The 27,836-nt window shown below is 57.4% G+C and overlaps 12 protein-coding genes across 12 annotated transcripts; 5 read left to right on the forward strand and 7 right to left on the reverse strand.

Annotated features, from left to right (window-relative positions):
- Positions 1–229: 229 nt before the first annotated feature.
- VTJ04DRAFT_9009 (uncharacterized protein) lies at positions 230–1,446 on the reverse strand (the record flags this gene model as incomplete). Its single annotated transcript, XM_069367509.1, has 2 exons — positions 230–1,255; positions 1,318–1,446. The coding sequence occupies 2 exons, from the start codon at positions 1,444–1,446 to the stop codon at positions 230–232; spliced, it is 1,155 nt and encodes a 384-aa protein (XP_069215830.1).
- A 773-nt stretch (positions 1,447–2,219) lies between these two features.
- VTJ04DRAFT_9010 (uncharacterized protein) lies at positions 2,220–4,170 on the forward strand (the record flags this gene model as incomplete). The annotated part of the gene is made up of 2 exons (XM_069367511.1): positions 2,220–2,920; positions 2,997–4,170. The coding sequence occupies 2 exons, from the start codon at positions 2,220–2,222 to the stop codon at positions 4,168–4,170; spliced, it is 1,875 nt and encodes a 624-aa protein (XP_069215831.1).
- Positions 4,171–5,909: 1,739 nt separating this feature from the next.
- VTJ04DRAFT_9011 (uncharacterized protein) lies at positions 5,910–9,717 on the forward strand (the record flags this gene model as incomplete). The annotated part of the gene is made up of 7 exons (XM_069367512.1): positions 5,910–6,033; positions 6,103–6,141; positions 6,233–6,350; positions 6,421–6,517; positions 6,650–7,277; positions 7,339–9,043; positions 9,132–9,717. 7 exons carry the CDS (start codon positions 5,910–5,912, stop codon positions 9,715–9,717), a joined length of 3,297 nt encoding a protein of 1,098 aa, XP_069215832.1.
- A 201-nt stretch (positions 9,718–9,918) lies between these two features.
- VTJ04DRAFT_9012 (uncharacterized protein) lies at positions 9,919–10,984 on the reverse strand (the record flags this gene model as incomplete). Its single annotated transcript, XM_069367513.1, has 3 exons — positions 9,919–9,979; positions 10,125–10,311; positions 10,354–10,984. The coding sequence occupies 3 exons, from the start codon at positions 10,982–10,984 to the stop codon at positions 9,919–9,921; spliced, it is 879 nt and encodes a 292-aa protein (XP_069215833.1).
- A 3,535-nt stretch (positions 10,985–14,519) lies between these two features.
- VTJ04DRAFT_9013 (uncharacterized protein) lies at positions 14,520–16,993 on the forward strand (the record flags this gene model as incomplete). The annotated part of the gene is made up of 2 exons (XM_069367514.1): positions 14,520–14,586; positions 14,649–16,993. 2 exons carry the CDS (start codon positions 14,520–14,522, stop codon positions 16,991–16,993), a joined length of 2,412 nt encoding a protein of 803 aa, XP_069215834.1.
- Positions 16,994–17,016: 23 nt separating this feature from the next.
- VTJ04DRAFT_9014 (uncharacterized protein) lies at positions 17,017–17,395 on the forward strand (the record flags this gene model as incomplete). Its single annotated transcript, XM_069367515.1, has 2 exons — positions 17,017–17,148; positions 17,207–17,395. The coding sequence occupies 2 exons, from the start codon at positions 17,017–17,019 to the stop codon at positions 17,393–17,395; spliced, it is 321 nt and encodes a 106-aa protein (XP_069215835.1).
- Positions 17,396–17,998: 603 nt separating this feature from the next.
- VTJ04DRAFT_9015 (uncharacterized protein) lies at positions 17,999–19,078 on the reverse strand (the record flags this gene model as incomplete). Its single annotated transcript, XM_069367516.1, has 1 exon — positions 17,999–19,078. The coding sequence occupies one exon, from the start codon at positions 19,076–19,078 to the stop codon at positions 17,999–18,001; it is 1,080 nt and encodes a 359-aa protein (XP_069215836.1).
- A 548-nt stretch (positions 19,079–19,626) lies between these two features.
- On the reverse strand, positions 19,627–20,288 carry VTJ04DRAFT_9016 (uncharacterized protein; the record flags this gene model as incomplete). Its single annotated transcript, XM_069367517.1, has 3 exons — positions 19,627–19,797; positions 19,865–19,967; positions 20,086–20,288. The coding sequence occupies 3 exons, from the start codon at positions 20,286–20,288 to the stop codon at positions 19,627–19,629; spliced, it is 477 nt and encodes a 158-aa protein (XP_069215837.1).
- Positions 20,289–20,781: 493 nt separating this feature from the next.
- Positions 20,782–21,438, reverse strand: VTJ04DRAFT_9017 (uncharacterized protein; the record flags this gene model as incomplete). The annotated part of the gene is made up of 2 exons (XM_069367518.1): positions 20,782–21,038; positions 21,153–21,438. 2 exons carry the CDS (start codon positions 21,436–21,438, stop codon positions 20,782–20,784), a joined length of 543 nt encoding a protein of 180 aa, XP_069215838.1.
- Positions 21,439–22,207: 769 nt separating this feature from the next.
- On the reverse strand, positions 22,208–23,879 carry VTJ04DRAFT_9018 (60S ribosomal protein uL3; the record flags this gene model as incomplete). The annotated part of the gene is made up of 6 exons (XM_069367519.1): positions 22,208–22,463; positions 22,525–23,174; positions 23,248–23,271; positions 23,330–23,486; positions 23,590–23,668; positions 23,867–23,879. 6 exons carry the CDS (start codon positions 23,877–23,879, stop codon positions 22,208–22,210), a joined length of 1,179 nt encoding a protein of 392 aa, XP_069215839.1.
- Positions 23,880–24,262: 383 nt separating this feature from the next.
- VTJ04DRAFT_9019 (uncharacterized protein) lies at positions 24,263–24,657 on the forward strand (the record flags this gene model as incomplete). The annotated part of the gene is made up of 2 exons (XM_069367520.1): positions 24,263–24,458; positions 24,524–24,657. The coding sequence occupies 2 exons, from the start codon at positions 24,263–24,265 to the stop codon at positions 24,655–24,657; spliced, it is 330 nt and encodes a 109-aa protein (XP_069215840.1).
- A 63-nt stretch (positions 24,658–24,720) lies between these two features.
- On the reverse strand, positions 24,721–27,703 carry VTJ04DRAFT_9020 (uncharacterized protein; the record flags this gene model as incomplete). Its single annotated transcript, XM_069367522.1, has 6 exons — positions 24,721–26,307; positions 26,365–26,609; positions 26,667–26,823; positions 26,875–27,230; positions 27,289–27,492; positions 27,553–27,703. The coding sequence occupies 6 exons, from the start codon at positions 27,701–27,703 to the stop codon at positions 24,721–24,723; spliced, it is 2,700 nt and encodes an 899-aa protein (XP_069215841.1).
- Between the last annotated feature and the right edge of the window lie 133 nt (positions 27,704–27,836).

Below are 27,836 nucleotides of genomic sequence, written 5' to 3' on the forward strand. Positions count from 1 at the left end.
ACAATGACTCTGACAATACACTCCTGACCAAGCCCATCCTTCCTGGTCCCATCTTCTCCGATAGTCGTTACATCATCCGACAAAACAAACAAACAAGTCAAAGGTCCTTCCGCTCAAGGTAAACGGATCGGACATGACTCGACATAATATGCTCTTTGATGTTCCTTTCCACTCCTTGCTTGTTTAGGTCCTTTCAGAAAACACCAGAGACGAAGCCCCGCAGTAATCCCTAGATGGCGGTGGCGACGGCAGAGGTGGTGTTGGCAGTCGTAGGAGCAGCGGCGGTCGTGGACTCACTACCCTCGTGCTCGGCAGCAGCGGAAGCCTGCTCCTCCTTGCTGGCAGCCGTGGTAGGGGCAGTGGTAGGAGCAGCCGTGGTGGCCGCGGCGGAGGTCTTCTCCTCCTCGCCAGCGCCTTCCTGCTCCTTCTTCTGCTCAACCTTCTCGACATCCTCAGTCGTCTCCTTCTTCTCACCCTCATTCTCCTCCTCTTTTTTCTTACCGCCCTCCTTACCACCCTTCTCCTCCAAAGGCGGGAACTCCTCCCCAACCTTGACCGCACCCAACAACTCAGCCACCGAGCTGACCGTCTTGTCCCCATCTCCCTCTTTCTCTTCCTTTGAATCCTTCTCCCACGGCTTCTTCGGCGCCTTCATCTTGCCAAACGGCGTCACGCCGGGAGGACGCTCGACAATGTCGGGGATCTCGCGGATGCCCGGGATCGGCTTGCCCTGGGTGACTGCCTCGACAATAGCTTGGAAGTTCTCCGGGTAAGGGGTCCCGTCGGCGGCCGGGGCGTGCTGGACGGAGGAGTCGGTGGCTTTGACGCTCAGGTCGACCTTGGGGGCGTTGAGCTGCCAGGCGGGGATGGGGTTGGAGGGGGTGGGGGTGGTCTGTTCGGCCTGGGCCTGGGCCTGGGTCTGGGGTTGGGGCTGAGACTGCTGCTGCTCAGTGGCAGCGGGAGTAGGGGTAGGGGTAGTGGTGTTGGATTGGGCTTGAGATTGGGATCGGGCCATATCGATCATGCGCCTGGCGATGGTCACCAGGGTGGCGTGGATACGGCGATCCGGGGAAGAGGTCGGGTGAGTGACCAAGTAGGACATGTAAGCCGTGGGGTGAATAGAAAGATTGCGGCGCTGGACGTAAGTCGCCATGCGGAACTGGAGGATTGCGTTAAGCTGCCGATGGAGGAGGAAGCCATCGGTTGGGTTGGGGTTGGCCAGGTTGTTGGTGCCGAAGGTGTTGATGAGGGAACGCTTTGAAGAGGGGGGGTTAGTTTTGGTGTTGAATATGCGCTTGGGGAGAAGAGACGACTTACCATGAACTCCTTGTCGGTAATCCAGGGGTACGAGTCGAAGGCCTGGAAGCCGGCTTCGTCGATGACCACCTGAGTGGGCATGTGATGCTGGCCCGGGGTAAGGGTCGGGGTAGGATTTGTGCTCTCCATGTTGAGATCAATGATCAACAATGGTCGGGTGAATGAGATTTTGGGGTGATTGAGTGAGAGTGATGAGAGTGAATGAGACGGAGTGAGGTGTGAGTCGCGGATGTGAGTCGCGGATGCGGATGGACTTGTACCTCGGCAGTTGGAGATGGTGTTGAGGGGTGAGAATGGATGGAAAGAGTGGGAGTTGTGGGAGAAAATCACAGACTCGCAGAGAAAATGAGCAAGAAAATTTGCTTCACTGATCACTTTCTTGACTTGGAGAGTCGGTGGAATTTTGTTTATTTACTTGAAAAAGCAGGAGAGAAGCCATGTGGACTGAACAATGAAGGTGGGCTCCGTGCGAGGACCGTACTAGTAGTACCGTGTGTACCATGGCGTGTTATCCCAATGTGGAAGTCGAGGCCATGTGCTCCCTTCCTTCGAGCGAGTTGGTGCACATAGTTCAACGGAAGTCAGAACACAGGGAAACTAAGGAAATGTGATTAAGCCATATGTCAGATTAATAGGTAAGCATATGGCCAAGGAGTCCTTTTCAACCTTTGCCGCAACTTTTCCATGTTCAGTCTCAAGAGACTCGTCAACTAACATCTCTTTTCTCCTGCCCCTTCCCCAGGGTTAGGGTCTTCTTCCGAGTCTTGCCCCTCCAGCGACCGACCACTTTTCCAGCCAAGCCGGCAACCTCAGCCAACCCTTGACGAAACCCTCGAAACCCTCGTCGGATCGGCGTCTCAGTCGCTTCAGCGCTTTGGATGGAACGAACTGGACCATCCGCCATGCGTCGCGCCGTGGTCCACGCTCTGCGCTCCGGCCTCAGGTCCACGGCGCGCGGTGCTCTCCATCCTTCTCTCCGGGCCAAAGCATCGCTGCTGACCCCGACCGCCTGCCGGAGAAGCGCTGTTGCTGTCGCCGCCTCGACGACGACGACCCGCCGATTCCTGTCTTCTTCCTCTTCCGCCTCTGCCACCCCTCCCGATCCCCTCCAGTCTTCCTCCATGTACTTCCGACGCTCCTCTCTCGCCCTCGTCTCGGCCCTCGTGGGCTTCGGCGCCTACTACACCTACAACGGCAACTCGCCCGACGGCAGTCAACGGCCCTACTCAACCACCGCCGTCTCCACCCCGTCAGGCACCGCCGATGCGGCCACTCCAACCCGTACGGTCCTGGTCATCAGCGCTGACGAGCTCCACACGGGCACCTTCGTCGGCGAGGGCCCCATCGTCAAGACCACGAGCGACGACGGCCGGCGCGTCATTGAGATGCTCACCCCGGAGCAAGCGACCCAGAAGCTGCGCCGCAACGAGAAGTCCTTCCTCGTCAACCGCGGCCAGGGCGTAGTGCGCTACGATGTGAACCAGTTGCCGAGTAACGACCCCATCGAGGACGACCACGACGAGAAGATTGTGCAGATCCCCGATCGCAGTACCGCCGATGGGACCAGCGACTGGATGTTTTGGGGCGTGTTTGACGGTCATTCGTACGTTTTCTTCTCTCCTTACCACTGAACCAAAAAAAAACAAGACGGCAACAAACTAACATGTTCCCTCCTACAGAGGATGGGCCACCTCGGCCAAGCTCCGACAGGCGCTCGTTAGCTTCGTAGCGCGCGAGCTCAACGAGACCTACAAAGCCTCCAACCTGTCCCCGTCCCCCGAAGCCGTCGACGCGGCCATCAAAAAGGGCTTCGTCAAGCTCGACGACGAAATTGTGCACCAGAGCGTTCAAAAAGTCCTCAAAGCCAACAATAAAACCGCCGCTGCCGAGCTTCTGGCTCCTGCCCTCTCGGGCTCCTGCGCCCTCCTCTCCTTCTACGACAGCCGCACCTCCCTCCTGCGCGTCGCCTGCACGGGCGACTCCCGCGCCGTCCTGGGCCGCCGCGCGCCCTCGGGCAAGTGGACCGCCACGCCGCTGTCGGTGGACCAGACGGGCGGGAACCCGGACGAGGAAGCGCGCCTGCGCGCCCAGCACCCGGGCGAGCCGTACGTCGTGTACCGCGGCCGCGTGCTGGGTGGGCTGGAGCCGACGCGGGCGTTTGGCGACGCCTCGTACAAGTGGACGCGCGAGACGGCCGAGGAGCTGCGCCGCCACTACTTTGCGCGGCATCCCAACAACTACCTCAAGACCCCGCCGTACGTGACCGCCGAGCCCGTCATCACGACGACCAAGATCGAGCCGGAAAAGGGCGACTTCCTCGTCATGGCGACGGACGGGTTGTGGGAGATGCTCACCAACGAAGAGGTGGTCGGGCTCGTGGGCAAGTGGCTCGAGAGCCAGCCCGTGTCGGCCGCAACCTCGTCGACGCCGTCGCACTTCAACGCCGTCTGGACGCGCATCTTCGGCTCGGGCGACAGGGGCGGGCTGCCCGTCGAGGCGCCGCCCGCGGCCAAGAACGCCGACGGGCAAAAGACGCCGTTCCGCGGCGTCCGGCAGTGGAGCGGCGAGGCGGACGGGTTCGTGGTGCAGGACCGCAACGCGGCGACGCACCTTGTGCGCAATGCGCTGGGCGGCAAGAACCAGGAGCAGGTGTCGGCGCTGCTGACACTGCCTGCGCCGATTTCCAGGAGGTATCGAGATGATTTGACGGTGCAGGTGATTTTCTTTGGTACGCAGCCGCCAGTGCAGGTGCAGCAGCAGTTGCAGTTGCAGGATGGGGATGGGAAGAGCGGGCAGGTGGTGATCAATTTGGACGCTACGGCGCCGGGGGAGCCGCCGAAGCCGAAGCTTTAGACATGAAGAGGGTCGTTTTGTGTAGTTATGTATGCTGGTTTGGTACGACCTGGTAGGTATTGTAGGTTTGGGCGCATCATGGCATTATGGAGTGATGGGGATTATACTGGTACTGGAGACTACGGAGTCACTTCGGTGTATACCACATGGGACGTCTCTGCTCTGGTCTGGTCGGTTTGATGTCTGGGTTTTGCGATGACACGACGCGAAGAGAGATTCCCTACTTGACGAAGTGATGATTAGGTATCTGGTTGTGTATGTGTGTGCCTACTCGTAGGCGGGTATGATATCCACCCAGAGGTTCTGGCAGCCTCAGACAGCAAGGTGAATGCTCCGAGGCAGACTGCGTGTCGGCCTCAGGCATCTGTCACTCACTCTCGTCCAATTCAGGGGGTTTTGATGGAGCTGATAGAGTGAAGCGAGCAGCGAGTAGTGAACATATAAACGCCCGCCACTTTGCATGTTTCCCACCGCTCTTCCAACGGTCGGCATTCCGGTTCGTGGTTTGGGACGATGAGTGGCGTATGAGTGTGCAGCTGTTCCTGCACCTTGCATTCCAAGGCGAGTGGCAACTTGAATTTTTTTTTTCTTCTATCAAACACCCCTCACTCATAGGGACCGTCCCTTCTTGTCAATGACCGCTTCAGTTGATGACCACTTCGGTCGATGTGCATGCATGCATTGGCCGATTGACAATTCATCTGCCGTACCGTAGCCAGGGACAGCGAACACATCATCAGCTAGCCTTCAGCTGGCCCGTATCAATGGAACCCGGAACTGTCGGGCTCTGAGAGATATGCGTAGGGGCCACAGCAGTGAATGGTTCAAGACCAATGCAATGCCTGGATGACGTGCCCCTCCATCGGACTCGGTCCGGGCCCCTTCTTGAGTTGCTGAGCGATGACCCCCACCGATCCACCAACGCCTCCACTGTTTGGCCGCAACCGGGAACCGATCGTCAGGGCCCCTCTTCCTCTCTCTTCCGTTCCAGGTTCCTTGGCTGCCCGTCGTTGGATAGGGCTGCTTTCTGGCTTGGAACGAGTTCCATCCTTAGCAAACTCACGGCGGGGCTTGCATTTGGCGCACCTCTAGGTAGCTAGTGTCATCCGTAATCCCATCCCATCCCGCCCGAGTCTGGACCGGGGCCCTCCATGCATGCGATCTGAGAGGTGCCGTTTGCTTGACGTCACAGATCGCCTCGTCAAGCGGCCCAACTGAACCAGCACAACACACCGGTGTGAGATGTGAGATGGAGACTTGGGAGTTTTTTGGTGTCACGGCTTGCTCAGGTACCTACAGACCTGACGTACATACATATCTGACTGGCGCTGATGCCTTGACCCGATTGCTCATTGCTCGTATCGTTGGCCCAGATCGCTTCGCTTCCTTCAGGCTCTGTTGAACCAGTCGGCCCTACCTACACTTAACTTCGGGTTGTGGACGCACGGTTGGGCAGCTTCTTCCATTACTCGATATCTCTCTACCCTACTTCTCCTTGGATCCGTTCATTGTCGAGCCAAAACGAACCCTCCTCTCCCACCCTGTCCAGCAATTGTCCTCTCTCCTGCTCTGGTTCCTCCACCCTTGAACAAACAAGAGCCGAACTCGGTTGATAGAGAGAGCGATAGCCGAGTATCGCTGTGCTTGTGGAGTGGCTTGGTTTGGACTTGCGACACTGAGCAACAAGACGCGCAAACAACCACGAACCACAGGATTGTCCTCTGAAGACCGCCGCCGCCATGGTCATCTTTGACCATCACGAGTACCTCACCGAGGAGGAGCGGAGACTCCGCGAGGACCGCGAGAGGAAAAAGTACTGGAAGAAATGGGGCTCCTATGTGTCTGAGAGGCAATGGGCAACCGGTAAGTTTCTTTCTCTTGTCTCCCTGCTTGCGCGCTCCGTTTACTGACCAGACCCGTCTCCGTTTCCAGTGCGCGAGGATTATAGCCCGGATGGCGATGCTTGGAGCCGTAAGTGCCCGACAAAATCTACACCAAATACTCACTCCCCTTCTGTCGCCATCGAGGTTGGTTGACTAATCTCGCGTTTCCGCACTTGCAGACTTTCCTCACGATCACGCCCGATCCCGCGCATATCGCTGGGGCGAGGACGGCATCGCTGGCGTTTGCGACACCCACGGCTTCCAGAATATAGCGTTTGCCTTTTGGAATGAGAAAGAGTACGGAGTCATCACTGCCCATGCCCTCCTGGATGATGGCGCAAGAAGGAACATACTGACCGTCGTCTAGTCCCTTTCTCAAAGAGCGCCTCTTTGGCCTGTCCAACCCCCAGGGCAACCACGGCGAGAGCATCAAGGAAGCACATTTCCACCTGGATAACACTCCCGTAAGTTCCTTGAGCCTTGCAACCGGAAGTTGTAACCTTGTACTGACATTGATTTCATGACAGACTGTATGACCTAACCCAACCCCTGACACTCCCCTTGTTTTTCCCGAACCCAAACTCACAATCTCGCAGCACTCGTACATGAAATACCTCTACAAATACCCCCAGCGCGCCTTCCCCTACGAGGACCTCCTCAAAGAAAACGCCCGCCGCACCAAGCAGGACCCCGAGTACCAGCTCCTCGACACGGGCATCTTTGACGACGACCGCTACTGGGACATTGTCATCGAGACGGCCAAGGAGGACGACGACCCCGAGGAGCTCCTCTTCCGCGTCACGGCCTGGAACCGCGGGCCCGAGCGCGCCCCTCTGCACATCATCCCCCATGTCTGGTTCCGCAACACCTGGTCCTGGGGCCGCGAGCCGGCCGACACGAAGCCGTCGATTGCCGTGCATGACGAGAACCTGATGCGGTCCACGCACTACAAGATCGGGGAGCGCTTTGTCCTGCTCTCGCCCTCGCCGAGCGTCGGCCCCAGCGGCGAGGACGTGCAGCCTGAGCTACTCTTCACCGAGAATGATACCAACTATGAGGTGTTGTATGAGGGGAAGAATGAGTCTCCGTATGTCAAAGATGCGTTTCACAGGTATATCGTGGATGGCGAGAAGGGCGCTGTCAACCCGGCCCAGGTCGGGACCAAGGCGGCGGCGTGGTATGCCTTCAACGAGGCTGGGGGTGTCAACCCAGGAGAGTGTGCTGGTATGTACTCAATCCTTCGTGAAGACCGGGCGATGTGATTTTGATTCTAACGAAAAGCCAGTGGTCCGGTTCCGCTTCTCTCGCAAGGCCGAGCTGTATCTCGACGAAGAAGAGTTCGACGAGATCATCGAGCGTCGCCGCGAGGAAGCCGACGACTTCTACTACCACATCAGCCCCCTGCCCATGACGGACGACCTGCGCAACATCCAGCGGCAAGCCTTCGCCGGTATGATGTGGTGCAAGCAACACTACTACTTCATCTGGGAGGAGTGGGCGAACGGCGACCCGAACCAGCCTCCCCCTCCGCCCTGCCGCAAGGGCATCCGCAACGCCGCCTGGAAGCACCTCCACTGCGACGACATCCTCTCCATGCCCGACTCGTGGGAGTACCCCTTCTTCGCGGCCTGGGACACGTCGTTTCACTGCATCACGCTGGCCATGATCGACCCGGACTTTGCCAAAAAGCAGCTCGACCTCTTCACGCGCGAGTGGTACTGCCACCCCAACGGCCAGCTGCCGGCCTACGAGTGGAACTTTAGCGACGTCAACCCGCCCGTGCATGCCTGGGCCACCTTCCGCGTCTTCAAGATCGAGCGCAAGATGTACGGCCGCCAGGACCTGGACTTCCTCGAGCGCGTCTTCCAGAAGCTGCTCATGAACTTCACCTGGTGGGTCAACCGCAAGGACGTCCACGGCAAGAACGTGTTCGAGGGCGGGTTCCTCGGGCTGGACAACATCGGCCTGTTCAACCGCTCCGAACCGCTGCCGACGGGCGGCACGCTGGAACAGGCCGACAGCACGGGCTGGATGGCCTTCTACTGCCTCAACATGCTCAACATCGCCCTCGAGCTGGCCAAGCACCGGCGCATTTACGAGGACATCGCCACCAAGTTCTTCGAACACTTCATCCTCATCAGCGACGCCATGACGTTCCGCATGGGTCAGAAGAACGAGCAGTCGCTCTGGAACGACGAGGACGGCTTTTACTACGACGCCATCTCGTGGGGCGGCCCGCACATCCAGCAGATGCCCGTCCGGTCGCTCGTCGGCCTCATCCCGCTGTACGCGACCCTGACGCTCGAGCCCGAGCTCATCAACCGCCTGCCCACCTTCAAGCGGCGCGTCGAGTGGTTCATGGCCCACCGCAACGATGTCGCCGAGCGCACCATGCACAGCATCTCGGCGCGCGGCAAGGGCAACCGCATCCTCCTGTCGCTGGTGAACAAGGAGCGCCTCGTCAAGATCCTCCGCCGCATGCTCGACGAGGACGAGTTCTTCAGCCCCCACGGCATCCGCTCCCTGTCCAAGTACCACAAGGACCACCCTTACTCGATGGACGTCAACGGCCAGACCTTCACCGTCGGCTACGTCCCCGGCGACTCGGACAGCGGCCTGTTCGGCGGCAACAGCAACTGGCGGGGACCCATCTGGCTGTGCGTCAACTTCTTACTCGTCGAGTCGCTGCAGCGCTTCTTCCTCTATTTCGGCCACGACCTCAAGGTCGAATGCCCCGTCGGCTCGGGCGAGTACATGCACCTGGGCCACGTGTCCGAGGAGATCCAGCACCGCCTGCAGCACCTGTTCCAGCGCGACCACAACGGCCGCAGGAGCATCAACGGCGGCAACGATACCCTGGATTTCGACCCCAACTGGAGGGATTACCTGTGGTTTTACGAGTTTTTCGACGGCGATACCGGCCGAGGGCTCGGCGCGACACATCAGTGCGGGTGGACGGGCTTGATTGCAAAGATGATTCACGATACTGGGTACGTTTCTTTTCTTCCCTCCTTTCCTGCCTCTCATCTCATCCCACCTATCTACCTCTGTATGTTGTTACTAACCCCCCATAAACAGAGTCAACTGCCGCCTCCCGCAAACCCCGCGCACCCCGCGGGCCGCAATGTCGCACTACTTCGACGACATCCTGCACCGGCACGTACAACACATTGGCGCGCAAACACCCAAATCCCCGCTCCTCTCCCCGACCTCCGTCCGGCTGCGCCGGAGCTCCACGAGCCGCTCGCTCGCCGCGCGAAGCGACTTCAGCGCGACGAGCGACGACGGGGATGAGGAGGAGCACCACCGCCCTGTCCACCACCGGAATGGACAGCATGGCCATGGACATAGACGGAACGGCAGTGGATCCTCCTACGGCGGTCCGTTCTTCCCGAGCGTCAACGGGCAGCATTATGACGCCGGTGGTGGAGGGCCGGTTGGGCTTGGGGTTACCAACGGCGGCGGTGGTGGTGGTAGTGGGTACGGACATCATTACCACCGTTCCACGAGCTCGTTTGATGCGACGAGAGCGAGGGAGCGCGCCGAGGCGGACGCGCATTTGCACGCGTACATCACGCAGCAGTTGGAACGGGTGAGGCAGGAGAGGAGCGTCGACGGGGTGTTGGAGGACGGGGATGAGTTTGAGGCGCAGGCTAGTGAGTGAGGAGGAACGCAGAGGAGAGGGGTATATGTTGTGCCGTTCTGTTTTGGTTTGATGTGGTGGTATGGATGAATAGGGATCGTTGTCGTCACTGGTTTTTGTGTGATGAATGTGGTAAGTACTCAGGGGTTCGGGAGTATGCTCTAGTTTTCCATAGATCAACTAGTAGCTATGGGTGGCTGACTGGGTAAATTGCTTGCTTGGTTAGGCACGTTCCATCATGGTTAAGGAGACAGTCTGAATCAGGGACTTGGATGTTGTGGCACTTTGCTCGAATACTCTCATGTCATTGTTTCATGATGGCCTGCATTTCATCGTGACCTTCGAGATATTATATGCATACAAAGAACCTAGACAAATGATTGGCCCCGATCTCAACCTCAATCAGTTACTCGCCTTCTGCCACCAACTTCATCATCTCCAGCAGGCCGCACAACTCCTCCTTCCTCTCTTGCAGCTGCTTGGTTTTGTCTTCAAGACCACCAACACTGTTCTCCAGAATCTCAACCTTGGACTCCAGCTCCAACATGCTTGACTTAAGCTTGGCCAGTGCTCGGTGCAGGCTGCGCCTGCAGCCACCCAGCGCCTCAAAGTAGTCTAAGAGCAGAGACTGCTACTGGATGTGCTTGATTGTCTTACTCACATTCTCATGGTAGTAGCCCCAACCCGTCGCCATTATTTGCTTTGCGAATTCCAACTCATCGTCTGTCCTCTGGTCCGGATGCCCACTAGGTTGTGCCATGTTAAATCCGTCCTGTGTCACCAACGACCGCCCAAGAGCAGCCATTAGTCTCGCGGCATGTGGCAGATCTTCTCTCCTCCACATGGGCAGAACAGAGGTCGTCAACACCACCGGCGTCAAACCCATGACCTCCAGCAGGCCGAAGGTCAATTCCAAGGTCGCCGGGATCGAGGCGTAAGGTGAGCTAGCTCCCGTTCTCCGGCGAACAAAAAGCGGGGATTGGGTGTGGACGACATTCGGGTCGATCGATGCGGTCTGTCGGCGGCGAAACGTGTTCGCCAACTCGCGAGTAATGGCCCGAGAGAGTGGAGACTTAACGAAGCGCGGCCCGTTTAATGTCTCTCTGCCGTCCACGTTCTCAACGAAGCGCCGATGGCGGCGAGAATCTTCTGAGCCCTCATCCCAGCGTTGGCCATCCCGCACCCAGTGGTCGTAGGCCGTCACATACGGATCGACGAGTGTTGCCAGCGCGCCGAGCTCTCTGCCAGAAAGGAACTTGCCACGACGGCCACAAATGTGTATCGCCATGACGTAGACTCCGCAGGTGCTTGGAGTGTATGGATCGATGTCACCGTTTCACAAGTCGAAGGCGACAGTCCCAGAGATGATTGACGTGAGGAGGTCGCGAGGGATGACGTGCAGCAGGCGGAATGTTTCATCCGATTCGATGGACTTGGCCATTGCTTCGGTGCGAATTGGATAGCCGTTGATCCGGAGGTCGGCGGCGATGTTTAGCCTCATCCTGTAGCCTCATCCTGGCAAGGATGAGGTATGACGGGGACCGCTGGAGGGCGAGAAGCATTTTGCGCCGAAGATCCGGCACTAATGGCATCTCTGGGGTGGGAGTAGAGGGGGATTGGAGTGACTGGTTGTCGTGGGAGGAGGCCATTGTGGTAGGATGGGGTGGTGTGACCGGGTGAGGCTGAGATGGAAGGCAATGTGAACTGAAGTGTGAGAGGAGACAATCGCTCCAACATAGAAACGAGTAGCTCTCAGTGAGAAACAGGAGGATGTCGTGAGGAGGAGAAGAGAGAGGAGAATGGTTCTGGATGGAGGGAGGGAGACGATGTTACCTGACCTCCTATATGCTCAGTTTCTCCCAATTTTCTCATGTCCCGTGAACTCAACAGAATGCCGTCAACTCAACAAAATGCCAGGTACCTTCCTGTCCTCAATCATTGATTATCCAGGGAACCCGGGCCGGCAAAGCTTGAATGGTTCGATGCCAGAAGCACCCTTCCTCAGGCTTGAGATGATCTAAATAGGGTGACAGCAATCAAACACAAGGAGGGCTGGACGCTACCTAGGTGCCTACTGACAAGAAGTTCTGATCAAACTATGGAATAATCCAAATCTTGTTTCTCCTCTACAATATATAGCAAACAATCACTACAAGTTCGCCAACTATTTTCTTCTGAACGAGACTGGACCAGCCAGAGAATCAACTGGAAGGGAGGCGCCAGCAAGCGTCCTTAGATGTATCGACACTCCTTCCTAACATAGACAACACGCAGCTCAACACCTACGACCCCACACTTGTTCCCGACCAAGTCCAAGCCAAACTCAACTCCCGGCTCCGAAATCACCTCTAATTGCTCGATCACCCGGGCTTTCATGTGGAAGAGGTGACTGAGGCCCTCATCGCGGCGATTGCCGCCAGACGGCTAGCAGCTCATCCCGGTGCTAGTACGCACACTTCCCGTACCCATTGAGCTGGACATGGAACCAGCAACCCCAGGGTGGCGGAGATCAGGATTGGCGCGTTTAAAGAAGGGGTCAGGATGTGTGGCCTAGGTGAAAGCATGAGAGCAGTGTGTAATTGTGACACCAAAAACGAATCCGTTGATGGTGCCACTGGTCAGTGCACCCTTTCTCCAGCGTCTCCGACGTGTAACAGTAATAGTAGGTGGAGGTCTTGTAGCAGTAATAATGCAAAGATGATTCGGGTTGAAGTAAGCTATAACAGAGTGATTCCAGTCAAGTGCTACTCTCTCACATCATGCCTCTCACTGTCATCTTGTACCTTATTGTGAGATCCGGGGACAGGGCGAGATTCATCCCACTGGGATGGGTATGACCTATCATCGGGAGAAAATGCCCGAAAACGAACCTCGGACAGCGAACCTACTCCAGCCACGATCTTTGTGATCACTCCGGATCAGTGGAAGCAAAACATTGTGTTATGATTTGCCTTAGAGTACTGTACCACCTAGTTTGCCGGCTGTTGTTGGTTCCAAATCCCAGAACCAGACGTCAGCCCAGCCCCTTGGCACGGCGTAGTCGTTGACCATCCATTGTTTTTCTCTACTGTGTAGGGGCAAATTGCTGACATATCTATAGGGACGCGTCAGCTTTTCTCTCTTCTTTGGCGAGGCGCAGGTGTTCAGCAGCTTTCCGTTGCTTCCGAGTTGCGGGGTTGGGCCATAATCAGGGTGGCTTGGCTTGGAGCAAGCAGATCTCGAGTTCACCTATGGGCTTGCCAAGGTTTCAAAACATCCGTGGGATGAGGGGGAGATCTTCGGATCGCCCACGCTTGGAATGATTGATCCGAAGTGCCGGTTGGAAGAGGCAGAGTTTCCTGAAGGAGGAGGTAAGGTATGTATGTACAGCTCGGAGTAGTTGGCGGCATTTAGACGCCGATTGCTGCTCTGTTATATGTGCGAGGGCTGCGGTGATGCAAGGGACGGGGCAACCTCGATCTATTTGTTGTACATACATAAGCTTGACGGTATGGTTGTATTGGTATTTGGGGATTGTTGGCTGCGAGAACAAGCAGCGACGGATGAAACGGCACACGGGCTGAGTGTTTTGTCATGACAACCGATCGTCAGCAACGGCCTTGTGGACACTCCCGCCGTTGAAGATGGCTAAACTTAGAAACGGCGTGAAGCAGCGCTTATCCAGTGCGGTTTACATTTGAAGTATGTGTCTGAAATGCGTTGTGTTTGCTCAATATGGGAACTCCATAGAGCAGCATAGGTAAGGTAGTCTGAACTAACGTTATTCAAGTAAAGCTATGTTGCATGTCCCGTCTCTTGCTGGTGGTTGCTCTGGAAGCAGGGACTTCCCGTGCGTTGGATGGTGTGAGCTGAGCTGTGCTGTGTGACTTGAGGTGAGGTGTGTGCTCAGGTCGTCGCCCATCATGAGGGGAATCGTATGGCTCCCCAGATTCTCAGCCCTGTTGTGCTCCAGGTTGTCCGACAAGAAGCATGCTTCCACATGATGATGTTATTGGACTTCATTCATGGCCGGCGGACCAGGCTAACTTTTTCAGTTGAATACTCTCCGGACAGAGGAAGGAGAGGCGATTTGAATTGCAGGATTGGCAAAGCACAGGGAGCTCCTTCGGTGCGGTTTGGGGTGAGCTTCTGAAACGGCGACAAGGAGACAGGGGAAGATCCGAGAGCGCTTGAGGTTGGATGGTTGGCTCTCGGGCCCCACATCGGCAAACGCTGCGTCACCAGCGGGAAAGGCTGGTTGCAGGCTCAAGCAAGCCCAAGCAGGCCGGGCGGGCTCGCACGGTGGTCCGGTTCCAGCTTGGCTGTGGGTCCACGCCCAGTCTTGGCCCTCGCCTCAGCGTCCACAGCGTCCACAGCGTCCACAGCGGCTGGCCTCCCAAAGGTCTCTCTTCCCTCCGCCGAGCGAGTGACAGCGCAGTCCGCCACACCCATTCGTTCAAACAAAAACAACCTGCTGCACTGCCACCCATTTGCGCTGCCCTCGTCGTTTTTACCTCTTTCCCTCTTTTCTCCCGAGCTCCCAGCCTTCATTGTCGTCATCCTTCCTCTCTTTGGCATTTCCCATTCCCTCGTTTTTTGCCATTTACACCGTCGGGGCCCAGCAGAAAAAAAGAGAATTAATCCACTTTGACCGTTGAGACCGTTGAATCTCGACCGACGCCCGACCGGGATCAGGTGCTTGCGCTGGCTTACTCCCCCGCGTCCTACGTCCCTATAATACACCTAATCCTCCAAAAGCGCCCGATTTCCAGTCGAATTCGCTCAAGCGCCTCGCGGCTTGTCCCATCGTTGCTCGAATGCGAAGCGCAGCGTTGCAATAAATTATGATTCTCACCAGGGCCTTCGCGGCCGTCTTGTCAGCTGCTGGCTTGCTTGTACAGGATGCCATAGGTAATGCCATGACAACCCGACGATTCAGCCCAAAGCCTGCCCCGCTAACTCTCAGCTTCTAGCGCACTCCGTCAAGAGGAACCCCCTCTCGTCGCTAGCCAGGATCGAAAATGCCGTCATTAATACCCCTTCTCACCGAGTCCACTACGACTCGTCCTTCGATGTCACCTTTGTCTTGTCCACAACCAAGCAGGAAATCCGCCTGGAGCTCGAGCCCAACCACGACATTTTCAGCGATGATGCCACCGTCCAGATCATGGCTGCCGACGGCACCCTTCGCCGCACCGTGCCGGTAGAGAGGAGAGACCATCGCATCTTCAGGGGCGACAGCTTTGTCCGTCAGGAGGGGAGCCCCGGGTGGCATCATGCTGGCTGGGCGCGCATTGTCATGCACCGCGACGGGGCGAAACCCGTGTTTCACGGCGTCTTCACCATCGACCATAACCACCACCACGTCCAAACGAGGACCACGTACCGGCAGACCTCGGTCGACGGAGATCCCGAGTTGAACGACGGGGACGATGTTGACGAGTACATGGTGGTGTGGCGGGACACCGACATCCAGCCCACTCCCCACAGCGAAGATCTGAAACGTGACCTGGGTGCGAGCCATGCGACGTGCGCTTCCGACAACTTGCTGTACAACCGCAATAACGGCGAGAATCTTGTCTATCGGAGCCTCGAGGAGGTCAGGCAGGACACTTCCCTTTGGCAGATCAGCCCGAGGGCCTTGTTTGGCCGCCAGTCCGATATGAGCGGCGGTAACGGCGCCGGTGTGAACCTGGCCGACTCGATTGGCTCAACCGCAGGCTGCCCGTCCACGAGGAAAGTCGCACTCATTGGTATTGCTACTGACTGTACCTACACTGCTGCCCTCGGCTCCGAGAAAGAGGTCCAGGACAATATCGTGAACCTGGTCAATGCGGCATCGCGCCTCTACGAGTCCACGTTCAACATTTCGCTGGCTATTCAGAACTTGACCATCAGCGAGAAGGCCTGTCCCAGCACTCCCCCTCCATCCGCCCTGTGGAACCGCCCTTGCAGTGATGACTTTGGCATCGAGCAACGCCTCAGCACTTTTTCGCAGTGGCGCGGTCAGTGGTCCGATACAAACGCCTTCTGGACCCTGCTTTCGACATGTCCTAGCGGTCCTGCCGTCGGCTTGGCCTGGCTCGGTGCCGTGTGTCAGGAGGGCTCCTCGACTCGCGGCAACGAGACCAGCGCCGCCGCCAATGTGGTCGTCCGCACTTCGACCGAGTGGCTTGTGTTCGCCCATGAGACGGGTCACACCTTCGGTGCTGTGCATGACTGCGACGCGGGCAGCTGTCTTGATGGAAGTGTCCAGCGACAGGAGTGCTGCCCTCTCGCTAATGGCGCTTGCGACGCCAAGGCTCAATTCATCATGAACCCCTCGACGGGCAACGGCATCACGAAATTCTCGCCCTGCAGCATCGGCAACATCTGCAGCTTCCTCGGCCGCACCCCCAGTCGGACCAAGTGCCTGTCGGATAACAAGGGCGTCACCACATTCACAAAGAGCCAGTGCGGGAACGGTATTGTCGAGAAAGGCGAGGACTGCGACTGCGGCGGAGAGGCTGGATGTGCTGGCAACCCGTGCTGTGACCCCAACACGTGCAAGTACACCTCCGGTAGCGTGTGCGACCCGTCCAACGAAGAATGCTGTACCGATCAGTGCACCTTCATGGGCAACGGCACCGTCTGCCGTGCCAGCACCGGCGCGTGCGACCCAGAGGAGTTCTGCACCGGCACCTCGGCCGGATGCCCGGCCGACGTCAATGCCCCTGACGGCCAATCCTGCGGCGACGGCCTCACGTGCGCCTCAGGCCGCTGCACCTCGCGCGACCAGCAATGCAAGACCTTCATCGGCAAGTCCGCCACGGAATGCTCGTCCTCGGGCTGCGTGCTCTCGTGCCACTCGCCAGACCTCGGCCCGAACCAGTGCTACGTCCTGAGGCAGTACTTCCTGGACGGCACCCCCTGCGAAGGCGGCGGCCGCTGTGTCAATGGCAACTGCCAGGGCGTCAACCTCAGCCGCCAGATCCTCGACTGGATCAACGACAACAAGCAGATCGCCATCCCCGTCATCTGCGTCGTCGGCGGCCTCATCCTGCTCGCCCTCGTGTCGTGCCTCTGGAACTGCGTCTCGCGCGCCTGCCGCCGCCGCCGCGCGCCCAAGCTCCCGCTGCCCCCGCCCGGACCCCGCAGCCCCGGGTGGGCCGGCTTCGGAGGACCCGCCTCGCCCATGCGGCCCGGTCCCGCTTACGCGCCGCTGCCGACCCCTCCGCCGGGGCGCGACGGGATCCCCCCGCCGGAACCTTACGCTCCGTATGCCGGGGCGGGGACAAGGTGGGAGCCGATGCGGACGAGGAGTTTCCGGTACGCATGAGGAGAGGGAAAAGACCACACGCCATGAATTTTTGGGATTTTGCTTTGCTTGGGACAAAAGAATCCGCGGGGCGGGCCTTTTTTTGGGTTTCCTTTCGGTCAGGCTTTTTTTGGGTTGGGTTGGGTTGGGTTGTCCACATGTCCATATACGTCCTTGTCCGTTAGGGTACCTATCCCGTGGCGGTGCGGTATAGATGATGGATACTGAGTACAGCAGTTGGGGTTTTGGGAACCAGGCCTTTGGTTGGGAATGGGAAGGGATATCGGATTAAGGCTTTGGTTGGACCAACATTCACTCATTCACATTTACAAACAGGCACAGGCACCAAGGGCCATGGCGGATTTTTTTGTTTTGCATAACTGGCGTTTTGGGGGGATCGGGTTCTGTTCTTTTTTTTTGTAGCTTTGGCTTGCGTTTGGCCTGAGATAGCGGTTATTGGGTTTTTGGATTCCCCTTAGCTTGTTTTTTTCACTTACTGCTACGTCTGCGTTTAGTACTGAATGAATGCCTTCGCGGGGGGTTGGTTGGTTTCATTACCTAGCTTTTCTCTCCCAGCCTGAGCTTTATATATATACGCATTGATGACGTCGATGATCACGATGACTTTTCTGTTCTCCTTGGTTGTGTGAGTGAGCCCTTCTGCCATGGTCACAGACGAGAGGAGAAGTTGGTTTGCTCCTCCTCCGCTCAGGCGCTGCTCAATGAAACTCGTGGGCTGGTCATCATCACTGACCCAGACATCTCTGTACAGTACATATATACGTAGGTTTTGGTAGGAACTCTAACGAAAAGAGTCCTGGTCCTCTTTCATCAAAACAAACTGCCGAAACTCGCTTGATATCATAGAACTAGACCGATTCAACTTCGCTTTGCTCAATCTCTCCCGTCACCCCAACCTTTCACCCGCCCTTATAGTTAGTATATAGTAGCCAAGGCAATGTTTTCCTTCCCTCCCCCTTCCCTCTGTTGCTTTTTTTTCCCGCCATACCCATCTCCAACCAACCATCATCGGCTCTGAAACGCCAACATCTGCTCCATCACTCCCGGGCCACTCCGTCCCCCTGTTGTTGTTGCTCTTGGCTCAGATCCTGATCCTGATCCATTTCCCACACTCATCATCATCTCCATCACCCTATCGTTATTAATCCCTCTACTGGCATTCTCCTCTTCCTCTTCCTCTTCCTCCTCCAGCGGCTCACCGGTATCGTTATCCCCACCCCAACCCCTATCCCTACTCCTACTCCAATTGTCACCGCCGCCGCCACCGCCGCCGCTGTTGATGCTACTGCTGCTGCTGGAGCTGCTCACAGCCCAATCCCTCACATCCACACCCTCCTCCATCCTCTCCGCTGCCCCCACCTCCTCAGCCGCCGCCGCCGCCGCCGCAGCAGCAGCAGCAGCAGCATTCCGCGCGGCAATCTCCCTCAACCTGACCTGGCGCGAGCGTACGATGCCGAGGGCCGCGGCGCCGTTGGGGTAGAGCATTTCGGCGGGAAGTATGAAGCCTGGGAAGTGCGGAGGAGGAGGTGGTGGAGATGGTGGCGAGAATTGTTGTGCGAGGAGCGGCGTTTGATGATGATGATTAGACTGCGAGGAGGAGAATTCGTCATCATCATCATCATCATCATCATCATCATCATCATCGACGGCGTTGTTGTTGTCGTCGGGTTGGGGGGTGAAGGAGCGGAGCAGGGTGGTGGGTGTGAAGGTTTGCCGGGAAGGGGGGCGACGGTTGTTGTTGAGGGGGAGGTTGCTGTTGGGTTGGGTTCGTTGTGAGGTAGTGGTGGTGTTGGTGTTGGTGGATAAAGGGGAGGAGGACGGGTTGAGGTCTTGTTCGATAACTCCGAGGCTGGTGTTGTTGCTGTTGTTGCCTATTTGGTCGGGAAATGCCCACTCCGGGATCTGGAGTCCAAGGTTTTGAGCAGATTGGGAAAGAGAATGGACTCCAAGGAGGCAAAGCTTGATCGCCATGCCAATGTAGACTTCCAAGGACCGGGTGGTGATAGGTTTCCTTTGACTGGGTGGTTTCGGACTGGTCAGGCGGGGAGGTGTGCGAGTCCGGCGGCGTTGAGGGTCGCACGTCATCTAGGCCTGTTCCCTCTCTTGTCGTCTGGCATTCGTGAACTCAAAAGGCGGCTCTGGAGTTCCGGTAGGTCGCGGGGGCGGTGGCCCTGCTCCGGGCCAAGATTGGGAGATCTGGCGTCTTGGGAATGGCGACAACGGGTCAAGCCGTAGAAGGGAAGGGGATCGAGGTCGGCTCTCGGGGATGAACAAGCCCGCGCGACGGAGGTTTCTGATGAACGTCTGTTCAAGACGCGAGGCGTCATTCGGAAATAGGCTGTGAAGGAATCGACGGAACAGGCATTGTACCCTGGTGATTATGCGGCTGAGGAAGTGCGCAGTGCGGACGATGATGTCGATGTCGGTTTGGAGCATGACCTTGTTGTCGTAAGCGACGGAGAAGGAGTGGTTCCCTGTGTAGATGCGGAGGCCGGTAGTGAAGTCGGCAGTTGGGGAGGAGGGCGGTGCTGGTGGTGTTGGTGCCATGTGGTTGATTCAAGAGAGTGAGAGAAATAGAAGAAGATGAGGAGATGTGATGCTAGGAGCAAGGCGATAATGCGTCCTTGATACACCTACTCAACCTCCCCAGCCGTATCACTGAAGCGAGGCCGTCGTTTGGTTGAGGCGTCCTTGGTACGGCGGGACTGGGGGCTGGAAGGATGAGCAGAGTTGGTGCTGGGCTTTTCGTCGTCGTTGTAACCACAGAGTTGCTTCATAAAATGCAGGCGCGAGGCGGCGATGCTCTAGAAGAGGAGTAGTTAGAGATGGTTATTCGATGCTGATGGGGATGCGAACAGTCCGAGAACTCACCAGGCCGGTGGACAGGGCATGCATCTCAAGCAATTCGGGGTTATCAAGGAAGGTAATAGCTTGTTGCCGTCGCTCGGCGAGAGAGAAGTCCTCCTTCTCGGCGCTGGATACGGACGACAAGGAAAGCGTCAGCGGATGAGCGGAGGAGGAGAGTGATGAGAACTTGAAGTTTATTCAAGTCCAACCACCAAGAGACATATGAACGTCTTCCTGCATCTTACCGGCCGGTCCCCAACCGCAACAGTGTGCTGCGATCATTCAGATTTACATCCCCGAGTCCATCATTGTCAGAGTACGGGTCCCTGCCGCGGGCCTGTTGGTCTCTCATTTGACTTGTGAAGACTTCAGGTTGGGCAGATGATGACGAAGGCGCCACGAAGCCGCGCCTGGGCGTGTTGAACTGAGATGTGCCTGGCGTGGACATGGTGGCTGGTGTTTTTGAAACTTTCTCACAGGAAGACGTGTTGATGGAGTGAATCAAGATGATAGTTGAGATTAGCATGAAGTCCAAATGTTGATGGTTTAAGTGAGGTTGGGGAGCTGCGCTGGGCGGCTGGAGGTTGTGTAACGTAAGGTATCGTACCGTCACAAGACCTCTTGTGTGTCCGACGTCATTCACCACCAACCTCCAGGAAGAGCCATTTTTGTATATACCGGACTGAGCTAGATGGCCCAAAGCAAGGCCTCATGATCTGCATTTATGTCTCTGAGCCTAGCCGTTTATTTTCCAGCATGGCCGTACAGCACCTTTGTAACTCCAACCTCGATCCCCTCCCAAGAACGTCACCTCATGCTCACCAAACCTCAGAACCCAACCTGGGCAAACCATTCCTCCCTTCCCCAGACCTGTCCCATTTCCAACCCATTTTCCCTCCTCCATCTGACACAAGAAGTAAAATACCTTATTCACCAACCACCTAACTTTCCACCGCCAAAGCCTTCACACCCACCAACCTCGCCCCCTCACCGTCCCCCTTCCTCGTCACAACAAAATACTCCACCCTCACATGGTCCCTGACAACCTTGTACACCCTCACATCATTTCCCTCCCCCGCCTCCCTCACCGCGTCCGTAAACTTCACATACCGTCCCTGCGCGTCCCAGTCAGCCGGGTCAAGGATTTCGACCTCGGCATTCTCCGGATCCCAGTGTTCAATCAGGCGGGCGAATTCCACTGCAACACATCCAGCATGTCAGCATCATCAACCCCTTCTCACCTACCACTACCCCAACCCAACAACCAACATCCAAGAACATAGAGAAAGAAAGGAGAAGAAAAAAAACGAACCTTCATCCGGCAACCCCCTCCCCGCCTCATCCCACGCCAGCGCGACCACCTCAAACGGCTCGTCCGCGTCGCTCACGTAAAACGCATCCGGCTTGTCCACAACCGCCAGCAACGGCGCGGGGACCTCCACGCCCTCCTGTCTCGTGCGGAACGGCTTTTTATTTCCAGTGGCTGTGACGGTTGGGGCTTGCGGGACCTTGGCCGGCAGCTCCTCGTTGGCCTTGTTCAGGAAGGCGAGGTAATCCTGGTCTGCTCGAGATTGGGACGGGTTGTTGTTGTCAGCCATGGCGGTGCGGGCGGTGGTTGTGAAAGGTGCTCGCTGTTGCTGTTGTTGTTGTTGTCGTTGTTGTTGTTGTTGGGAGGTGTGTAGCGTGACTGTAAGGTGCTGAGTGCGGGGATGTTGAAGACGCAGGTGCTCTTCGTTGCTGCTGGTGCCAGAGGAAACGTAGAACAGACGCCGTGGACAAGTGCTCCAAAGACTCGGAAGTGACTGAAGATGCGCTGTTGAGAAACGATCCCGAAGCCGAACGAGTGGATTCTCGGTCTTTGAAATCGAAAACAAAAGACGGCTTCGGAGAGTTGCCGTCATGGTGAAAGCATTCAAGGTTTTAAGAGACGGGAAGTTGCACGACCTGACGAGATGCATCAAACATGATGTAATGCCGAGTCACTGCAAGAGAACTGCCGGCGGCCTCTGCTGCGGGGCAATTGATGTGGAACCTGGAGTTTTCCGCAGCCAGTACTGTAATGTAACGACGTTTCTGGGGCAGAACAACACTAGGAGCACAGCTTGGAGGAAAAAGGAGCTTCTCGACATGGCCTTATTACACTCAGGAGGCATGGGCATCATCACCTCACACCAGTCAATGGCAATTGGTTCATTTCCCCATTTCACTCATGCAGCCTTTTTCATGAGAGAGCTGGAAAAGCTACTAGAAAACCCGGAGTCCCCGACCCAACGCAACGAGCAAACAGAGAACCGTGACACCAATGCCATTGTTTTAGAAACCACGAGAAGACACTCAAAGAAAGAACTCCACCACGGCAACAGCTGCTTATGAGCTGGCCTGGAGGTCCTTCTTGAGGGTACCCTGGATCTGCTTCTTCTCCGCCCGAGTCTGGAAAGCACCGTGACCGAACTCGGACGAGGTGTCGATCCACTTGAGCTCCACCTTCTCGAGAGCCTTGCGGGAAGTCTGGGTGAAGAGCGACTTGCGCAGGGTCAAGATCCTCTTCTTGACACCAGGGACCGAGCCCTTGACCATGACGTAGTCGTTGTTGACCTCGCCGTAGCGGACGAAACCACCCAGCCTGCAAAGTCAGTCTGTCAGCAAAATCTTCCCCTCTCAACCCAAGCCAGGGGGAAACATACGGGGTGATCTTCTTCTTGGTGAGATCGACATCGGTCGAGGCGTTGTTCTCGTCGTCGCCCTTGCCAATGCGGTAGATCTTGTGGTTGACCGAGGTACGGTGGTGGTAGCCCTGCTGACCAGCGCGGGCGACAGTCCACTGGACGTGAGACGGGTGCCAGGCGCCAATGCAAGCAACCTTGCGGAGACCCTTGTGGGTCTTGCGCGGCAGCTTCTTGGTGCCCCAGCGAGCCGTGACACCGGAGAAGCCGTGGCCCTTGGTGACGGCAATGACGTCGATCATCTCGTCCTTCTCGAAGATGGTGTCGATCGACACGGGCTTCTCGAACAGGGCGTGGCCGAAGGCAACCTTGTCGGCAACCGAGCCGCCGTTGATCTGGATCTCCATGAGGTGGGCCTTCTTCTGCTTGAGAGGCGTCTTGCGGATCTGGGTGTGGGCCAGGACGCGGACGACGGTGCAGTACTTCTTGATGCGCTCGAGCTCGCGGGTGATGGAGACACCGTTGTTCTCGGCGTACTTCTTGGCGTACTTGGTGAAGGCCTTCTTCTTGCTCTTGTACCAGTTCTTGTAGAAGCGGCGCTTGACCTCGTCGCTGAGGTGCTCAGCCCAGACAGTGGTGAGCGAGCGGAGGCCACGGGGAGTCTCGATGTACTAGACAGGAGTTAGATATCATCGCTAGGCCCTCCTCTTCGAGGTCACCCTCGGCCGGACAGCAATGACTTACGCCAACCAGACCCACAACCACCATCTATTAAAGATGTTAGCCATTGACACGAAATCTGCCAAGCGGGCTGGGTTGCGCGTACAGGTGGGGTATCAATGATTGTCACAGCCTCAACGACCTCCTTCTTGTGAGCCTTGGCACCGGGACGGTCGAGGTCGCGGACGATCGTGGTCATGCCGGCCTTGTAGCCCATCGCGGCGGTCAGGTGGACCGGCTTCTTAGGGTCGTCCTTGGGGAAGCTGTGGTGAAGAAGCAGAAACCATCAGCCTCAAGTCGTTTCCGGAGGAGCAGTTAAGACAAGACTGGGACGGTCAGTTCCGCTGGGAGAATTGGATTACTTACGACTTGACCTTGCCCCTGTGGCGGGCAGCACGCTTGCGGGGCAGGTAGCCCAGCGAGCCATGGCGAGGGGCCTCGTACTCTGCAAATTGTCAGTTATCTTCCACATCGTCGGGTCGGGTGGTAGCCAGGATCGCAAGGTCGGTCGACCGGCCGGCGCACAACGTCCGCTGCGTTCTCCGCGAAGATTCGAATCGGTCGCACCATGGGCGATGGCTCGATTGCTTCGCATTGAATGGCGTTGCGATCCGTGGATGAAGGCATTCGGGGGTTCACTCACTCCTGTGAGACATCTTGGCTGGTTGTCTGTGGTTGGCGTTGTTGTTGTTGGAAAATCCCCCGGGGCCGACGACGAAGAGAAAAAAAAAGGTGGAGGAATTTGGTGTGGTATTTTTGTGTGAGGAAGAAAGTGGGCTCTCTCGGACCAATGACAGCAGAGCCCTAACCTGGGTTGTGGTGGGGCAGTCCAGAAGCCTTGGATCACGTGATCACAAGCCCCATGCCGTAAGGGTTAGGGGTTGGTCACCGAGCTAAACCCAGCTCGCCAGCAGTCACATTCCAACATGCCCGGTCAGATCCTTTGCTTAACGCTCACAGTGGTGCCGACCTTGAAGCCTTCTATGCCGAGAACTCAACGGCTATCAAATCCAACAAATCTCGTCCGAGTTGCAACATCATGAGGTACAGAAGTAAAAAAATTCAACCAGCAGCCTCCCGGCATCAGGATCGCTCCTCTCCTACAAAAAGCAACGATCAACTCCAGGCCATATTCCGTCCATCATCACGTCATCAGAATCCCATACATTCTCCAGACACCAACGACCAACCAAGCAACCAAAACGAGCGACGCGATTCTAGAACAAGGAAAATAGGTAATGCTTCGGTTGGGCGAACGACACTAACCTAACATCCCCCATACATCCACGCTGAAATCCAGGCATCTTCCACCCACGCCATCCATCCATCGCTCAACGCAATACAACGAAGAGGAATAAGAGAATGAACAAAAGAAGTACTGAGAAAGAGAAACACCCCGACGATCAACATCTCCACATTCAAGCCCAACGCTAATCAATCAATCAATCAATCAATCAATCCACAAGGTATCTCCGACATATCTCTCTTCCTCGTTCCTCAGTTACCATTGATAGCCGCCGACGCAGGCGCGCCGTTTTTCAAGTCCTGCGTCGTAGCTGAGTTGGGCGCCGATGTGCCACCCGGACCGACGCTAGCTTTCTTATCCTCCTCGCCGCTGTCGTCGTAGTTCTCATCCACCTCCATCTTACGGGCTGCGCGCTCCGGCTCGCCCACCATCGGCGGAGCAGGGGGGTGGGCCAAGGGGGGGTGCTCCAAGCGCCGCTCCTCCGGGGCCGAAGGGTACTCCTTCTTGACGGGGCCGGGGCCGGTCTGGGGACCCGGGCCATCGTGCATGAGGCCCTGCATGGACGCCGGGCCTTGCTGCATCGGCGGCAAATGGGTCTGGGGCGCGTGAGACGGCGGGTGGTGGGCGGCTTCGGAAGGGTGGTACCCGTCATTAGGGTGGCGCTGCTGCTCGTTGGTGCGACGGAGCGACTCCTCATGCCTCCTCTGCTCCTCGGCGCGGTGTGCCTCCTCCATCGCCCGGCGGTCGTCGAAACGCCTAGCCTCAGACGAGTTGCGGCGATATTGCTCCATGCGAGGGGGAGTTGAGGGCCGACGGTGGCGCAGATCGTCCATGCGTGCCCGGGCCTCTTCCGTCGTGGGCTTCTTAGACTCGCGCTCATCCTCCCACTCTCGCATCCGCTTCGGGCCGACTGAAGGCGGGCGTGGGTCATGGTCCCGATGCATACTCGCCTCAGCAGCCATGCCGGGTTGAGGAGGATGCGACACGCCGGGCTCAGGACCATGGGGTCCGGCCTGGTCTGGATGTTGCGAGTACGGGGCTTGATGCTGGGGATACGCAGACTTGGGCGACGGCATACGGCCCTCATGTATAGGAGGGCGGCCATCATTCCGCGGGCTGCCGGCGCGGTACGGCATGAGGGGGTTGGAGGCAGGTCCACTTGGACCAGGCGTCGAGTTAGTTTGGAGCATGGCGGCTGGAGTATGACCACCGTAGTTGGGGTTCCTAACCCGCGGAGGTCCTTGTTGCTGCTGCTGTTGCTGCTGCTGTTGCGGAGGCGGCGGCGGCGGGGCCTGCTGCTGAGACTGATGAGGCGGGGGCGGAGCGGCATAATGAGCCGGAGGAGGGGGTGATGGTCCACGACGGTGTTGCTCAGGAGGCGCCCTGTTCATCTCCTGGTATGGTCTCATCTGGTGTTCGGGTTGAGGGCTGGGCGGCCGTTGGGCGGGTCCGCCTTGCGGGCGAAAGGGCTCGCGGTCGTTCGCATAGGGGTTCCGCGGCTGGGGAGGGGGGTTGATATCCGAGATGCGCCCGTTCCAGTTGTTGGGGCCGGCAGCATTGGGGCCGCTGCCGTTAAGCATGGGCTGCGGCTGCTGAGGAGGAGCGCCAGACCCCGAGCCAGCCCACTGCGGGCCCGGCGGTCCAACAGCACCCGGAGCTTGATACGCCTGAGGGTGAACATCGGTTGGAACCGGCGCCTGCTGTGGCGGAGCGCCGCCGTTGGCCTGAGCACGGAGCAACTGCAGGCGCGTCTTGATGTGCGGGTTCGTTGGGTCGAGCTCGGCCGCGCGCTGATAGGCATCCAGGGCATCCGCGATTTGGTTGTTGCACGACTCGTACTATTTTCTGCGTCAGTGTGTGTGAGGCATTGTAAAGCCCAGTGGAAGGAGACTCACCAAAGTGCCGAGATCGTACCAAACCTCGGAGATCCAAGGATTGAGCCGAATCGCACGCGAATACGCGTCGAGAGCGTCCCGGTACTGGTTGATCTGGTAGTAGAGCACACCGATCGAGCACCAGAAGGTGGGATTGCGGCCATCGCGATACACAGCCTGCTGGTAGGCTTCGTAGGCCTTGTTGTACTTTTGCATCTGCATGTAGCAGCGGCCGAGGAGGTACCAGCTTTGCGCATCCGCTTGGTCTATGATTTCCGGTTAGTGGTTCATCTAATTATATGGGAAGTACGTGAGCAACTCACCAGCAGCGACGGACTTCTCGAGGTACTCAATGGCGCGCTCCTGGCTGTCCGGGTGCTGACTCTGAGTGTGATGAAGCCAGCCAAGCTGCTGCAAAACCTTGGCATGGTTCGGGTCGCGCTCAAGCACCCGGTGGTAGGCGATCTTCGCATTCTCAAACTAAAGACTGGGTTAGTATCAGGAATAGCAAAGTCGCGGGTCTCAACATACATCTTTCTGCTGCTCGTGGACATGACCGATCTGGAACCAGATGTCCTCCTCGCTCAGCGGAGGCGGCGGCGCGTTGATGATGTACTTGAAGCACTCCAGCGCCTCGTTGTACTTCTGCTGCTGCTTGTAAATGATGCCAAGGCGGAAGTAAATCTCGTGGGCCTTGTCAAAATCGGGCGCCATCTTCATAACTTCGGCGAACGCCGATTCGGCATGGTCCAGCGAGCCATAGCGGTCATACAGAATGCCAATGCCATACCAAAGCCGCGGCTCCTTGGGGTTCGGGAGCTTCATCAAGGCCTCCTGGTATGCGTGGTACGCCTGTTGCAAGTCATCCATCATAAGGTAACAGTGTCCTATGGAGTAGAGTCAGTATGATATTCGTACGATGTCTGGAACGGAACCGATACGTACCGAGGTATCCCCACGCCTCTCCATTCGAGTTGTCCAACTTCAGGATTGCATTGAGATACTCGGCGGCCTTGGGGAAGTCCTCGCGGGTCCGCAGCACCTGGCTCATGGCGCTCATGGCCGGGATCGAGTTCGGATTGGTGCGGAGGGCGCGCTCGTACGAAGCCATGGCGTCGTCCAGATTTCCCATCTGCTCGGCGAGGTTACCTAGAGATCGCGTCAGTTCGCTGTCTTTTCGCGACGCAAAGCCTTGTTCGAGATCCTTACCGAGCTGGATCCAGACGGCCTCAGTTTGCTGCAGCAGAGTCTGGCGCGAGGCAGAGAACGACTGGGGCGGCGGCACCGGAGCGCGCGCAGGCCCCTGAGGCCCGTGATGCATTTGCATCTGCATGGGCGGTGACGGATGATGGTTTGCCATGGCGGCAGTGGTGATGGCGGCGGTTTGGAACAAGGAGCGCGATAAAGCCGCCTTTCGAAGAGATTACTCAGACACGGTCGGCAGAATGTCGACGGGATAGAATACGAGCCGAGGGCGGTTGTTGTCGTAAAAT

The sequence above is a fragment of the Mycothermus thermophilus genome (genome assembly GCF_041956435.1).
Source record: "Mycothermus thermophilus strain CBS 625.91 unplaced genomic scaffold VTJ04scaffold_6, whole genome shotgun sequence".
Classification (NCBI taxonomy): Eukaryota; Fungi; Ascomycota; class Sordariomycetes; order Sordariales; family Chaetomiaceae; genus Mycothermus; species Mycothermus thermophilus.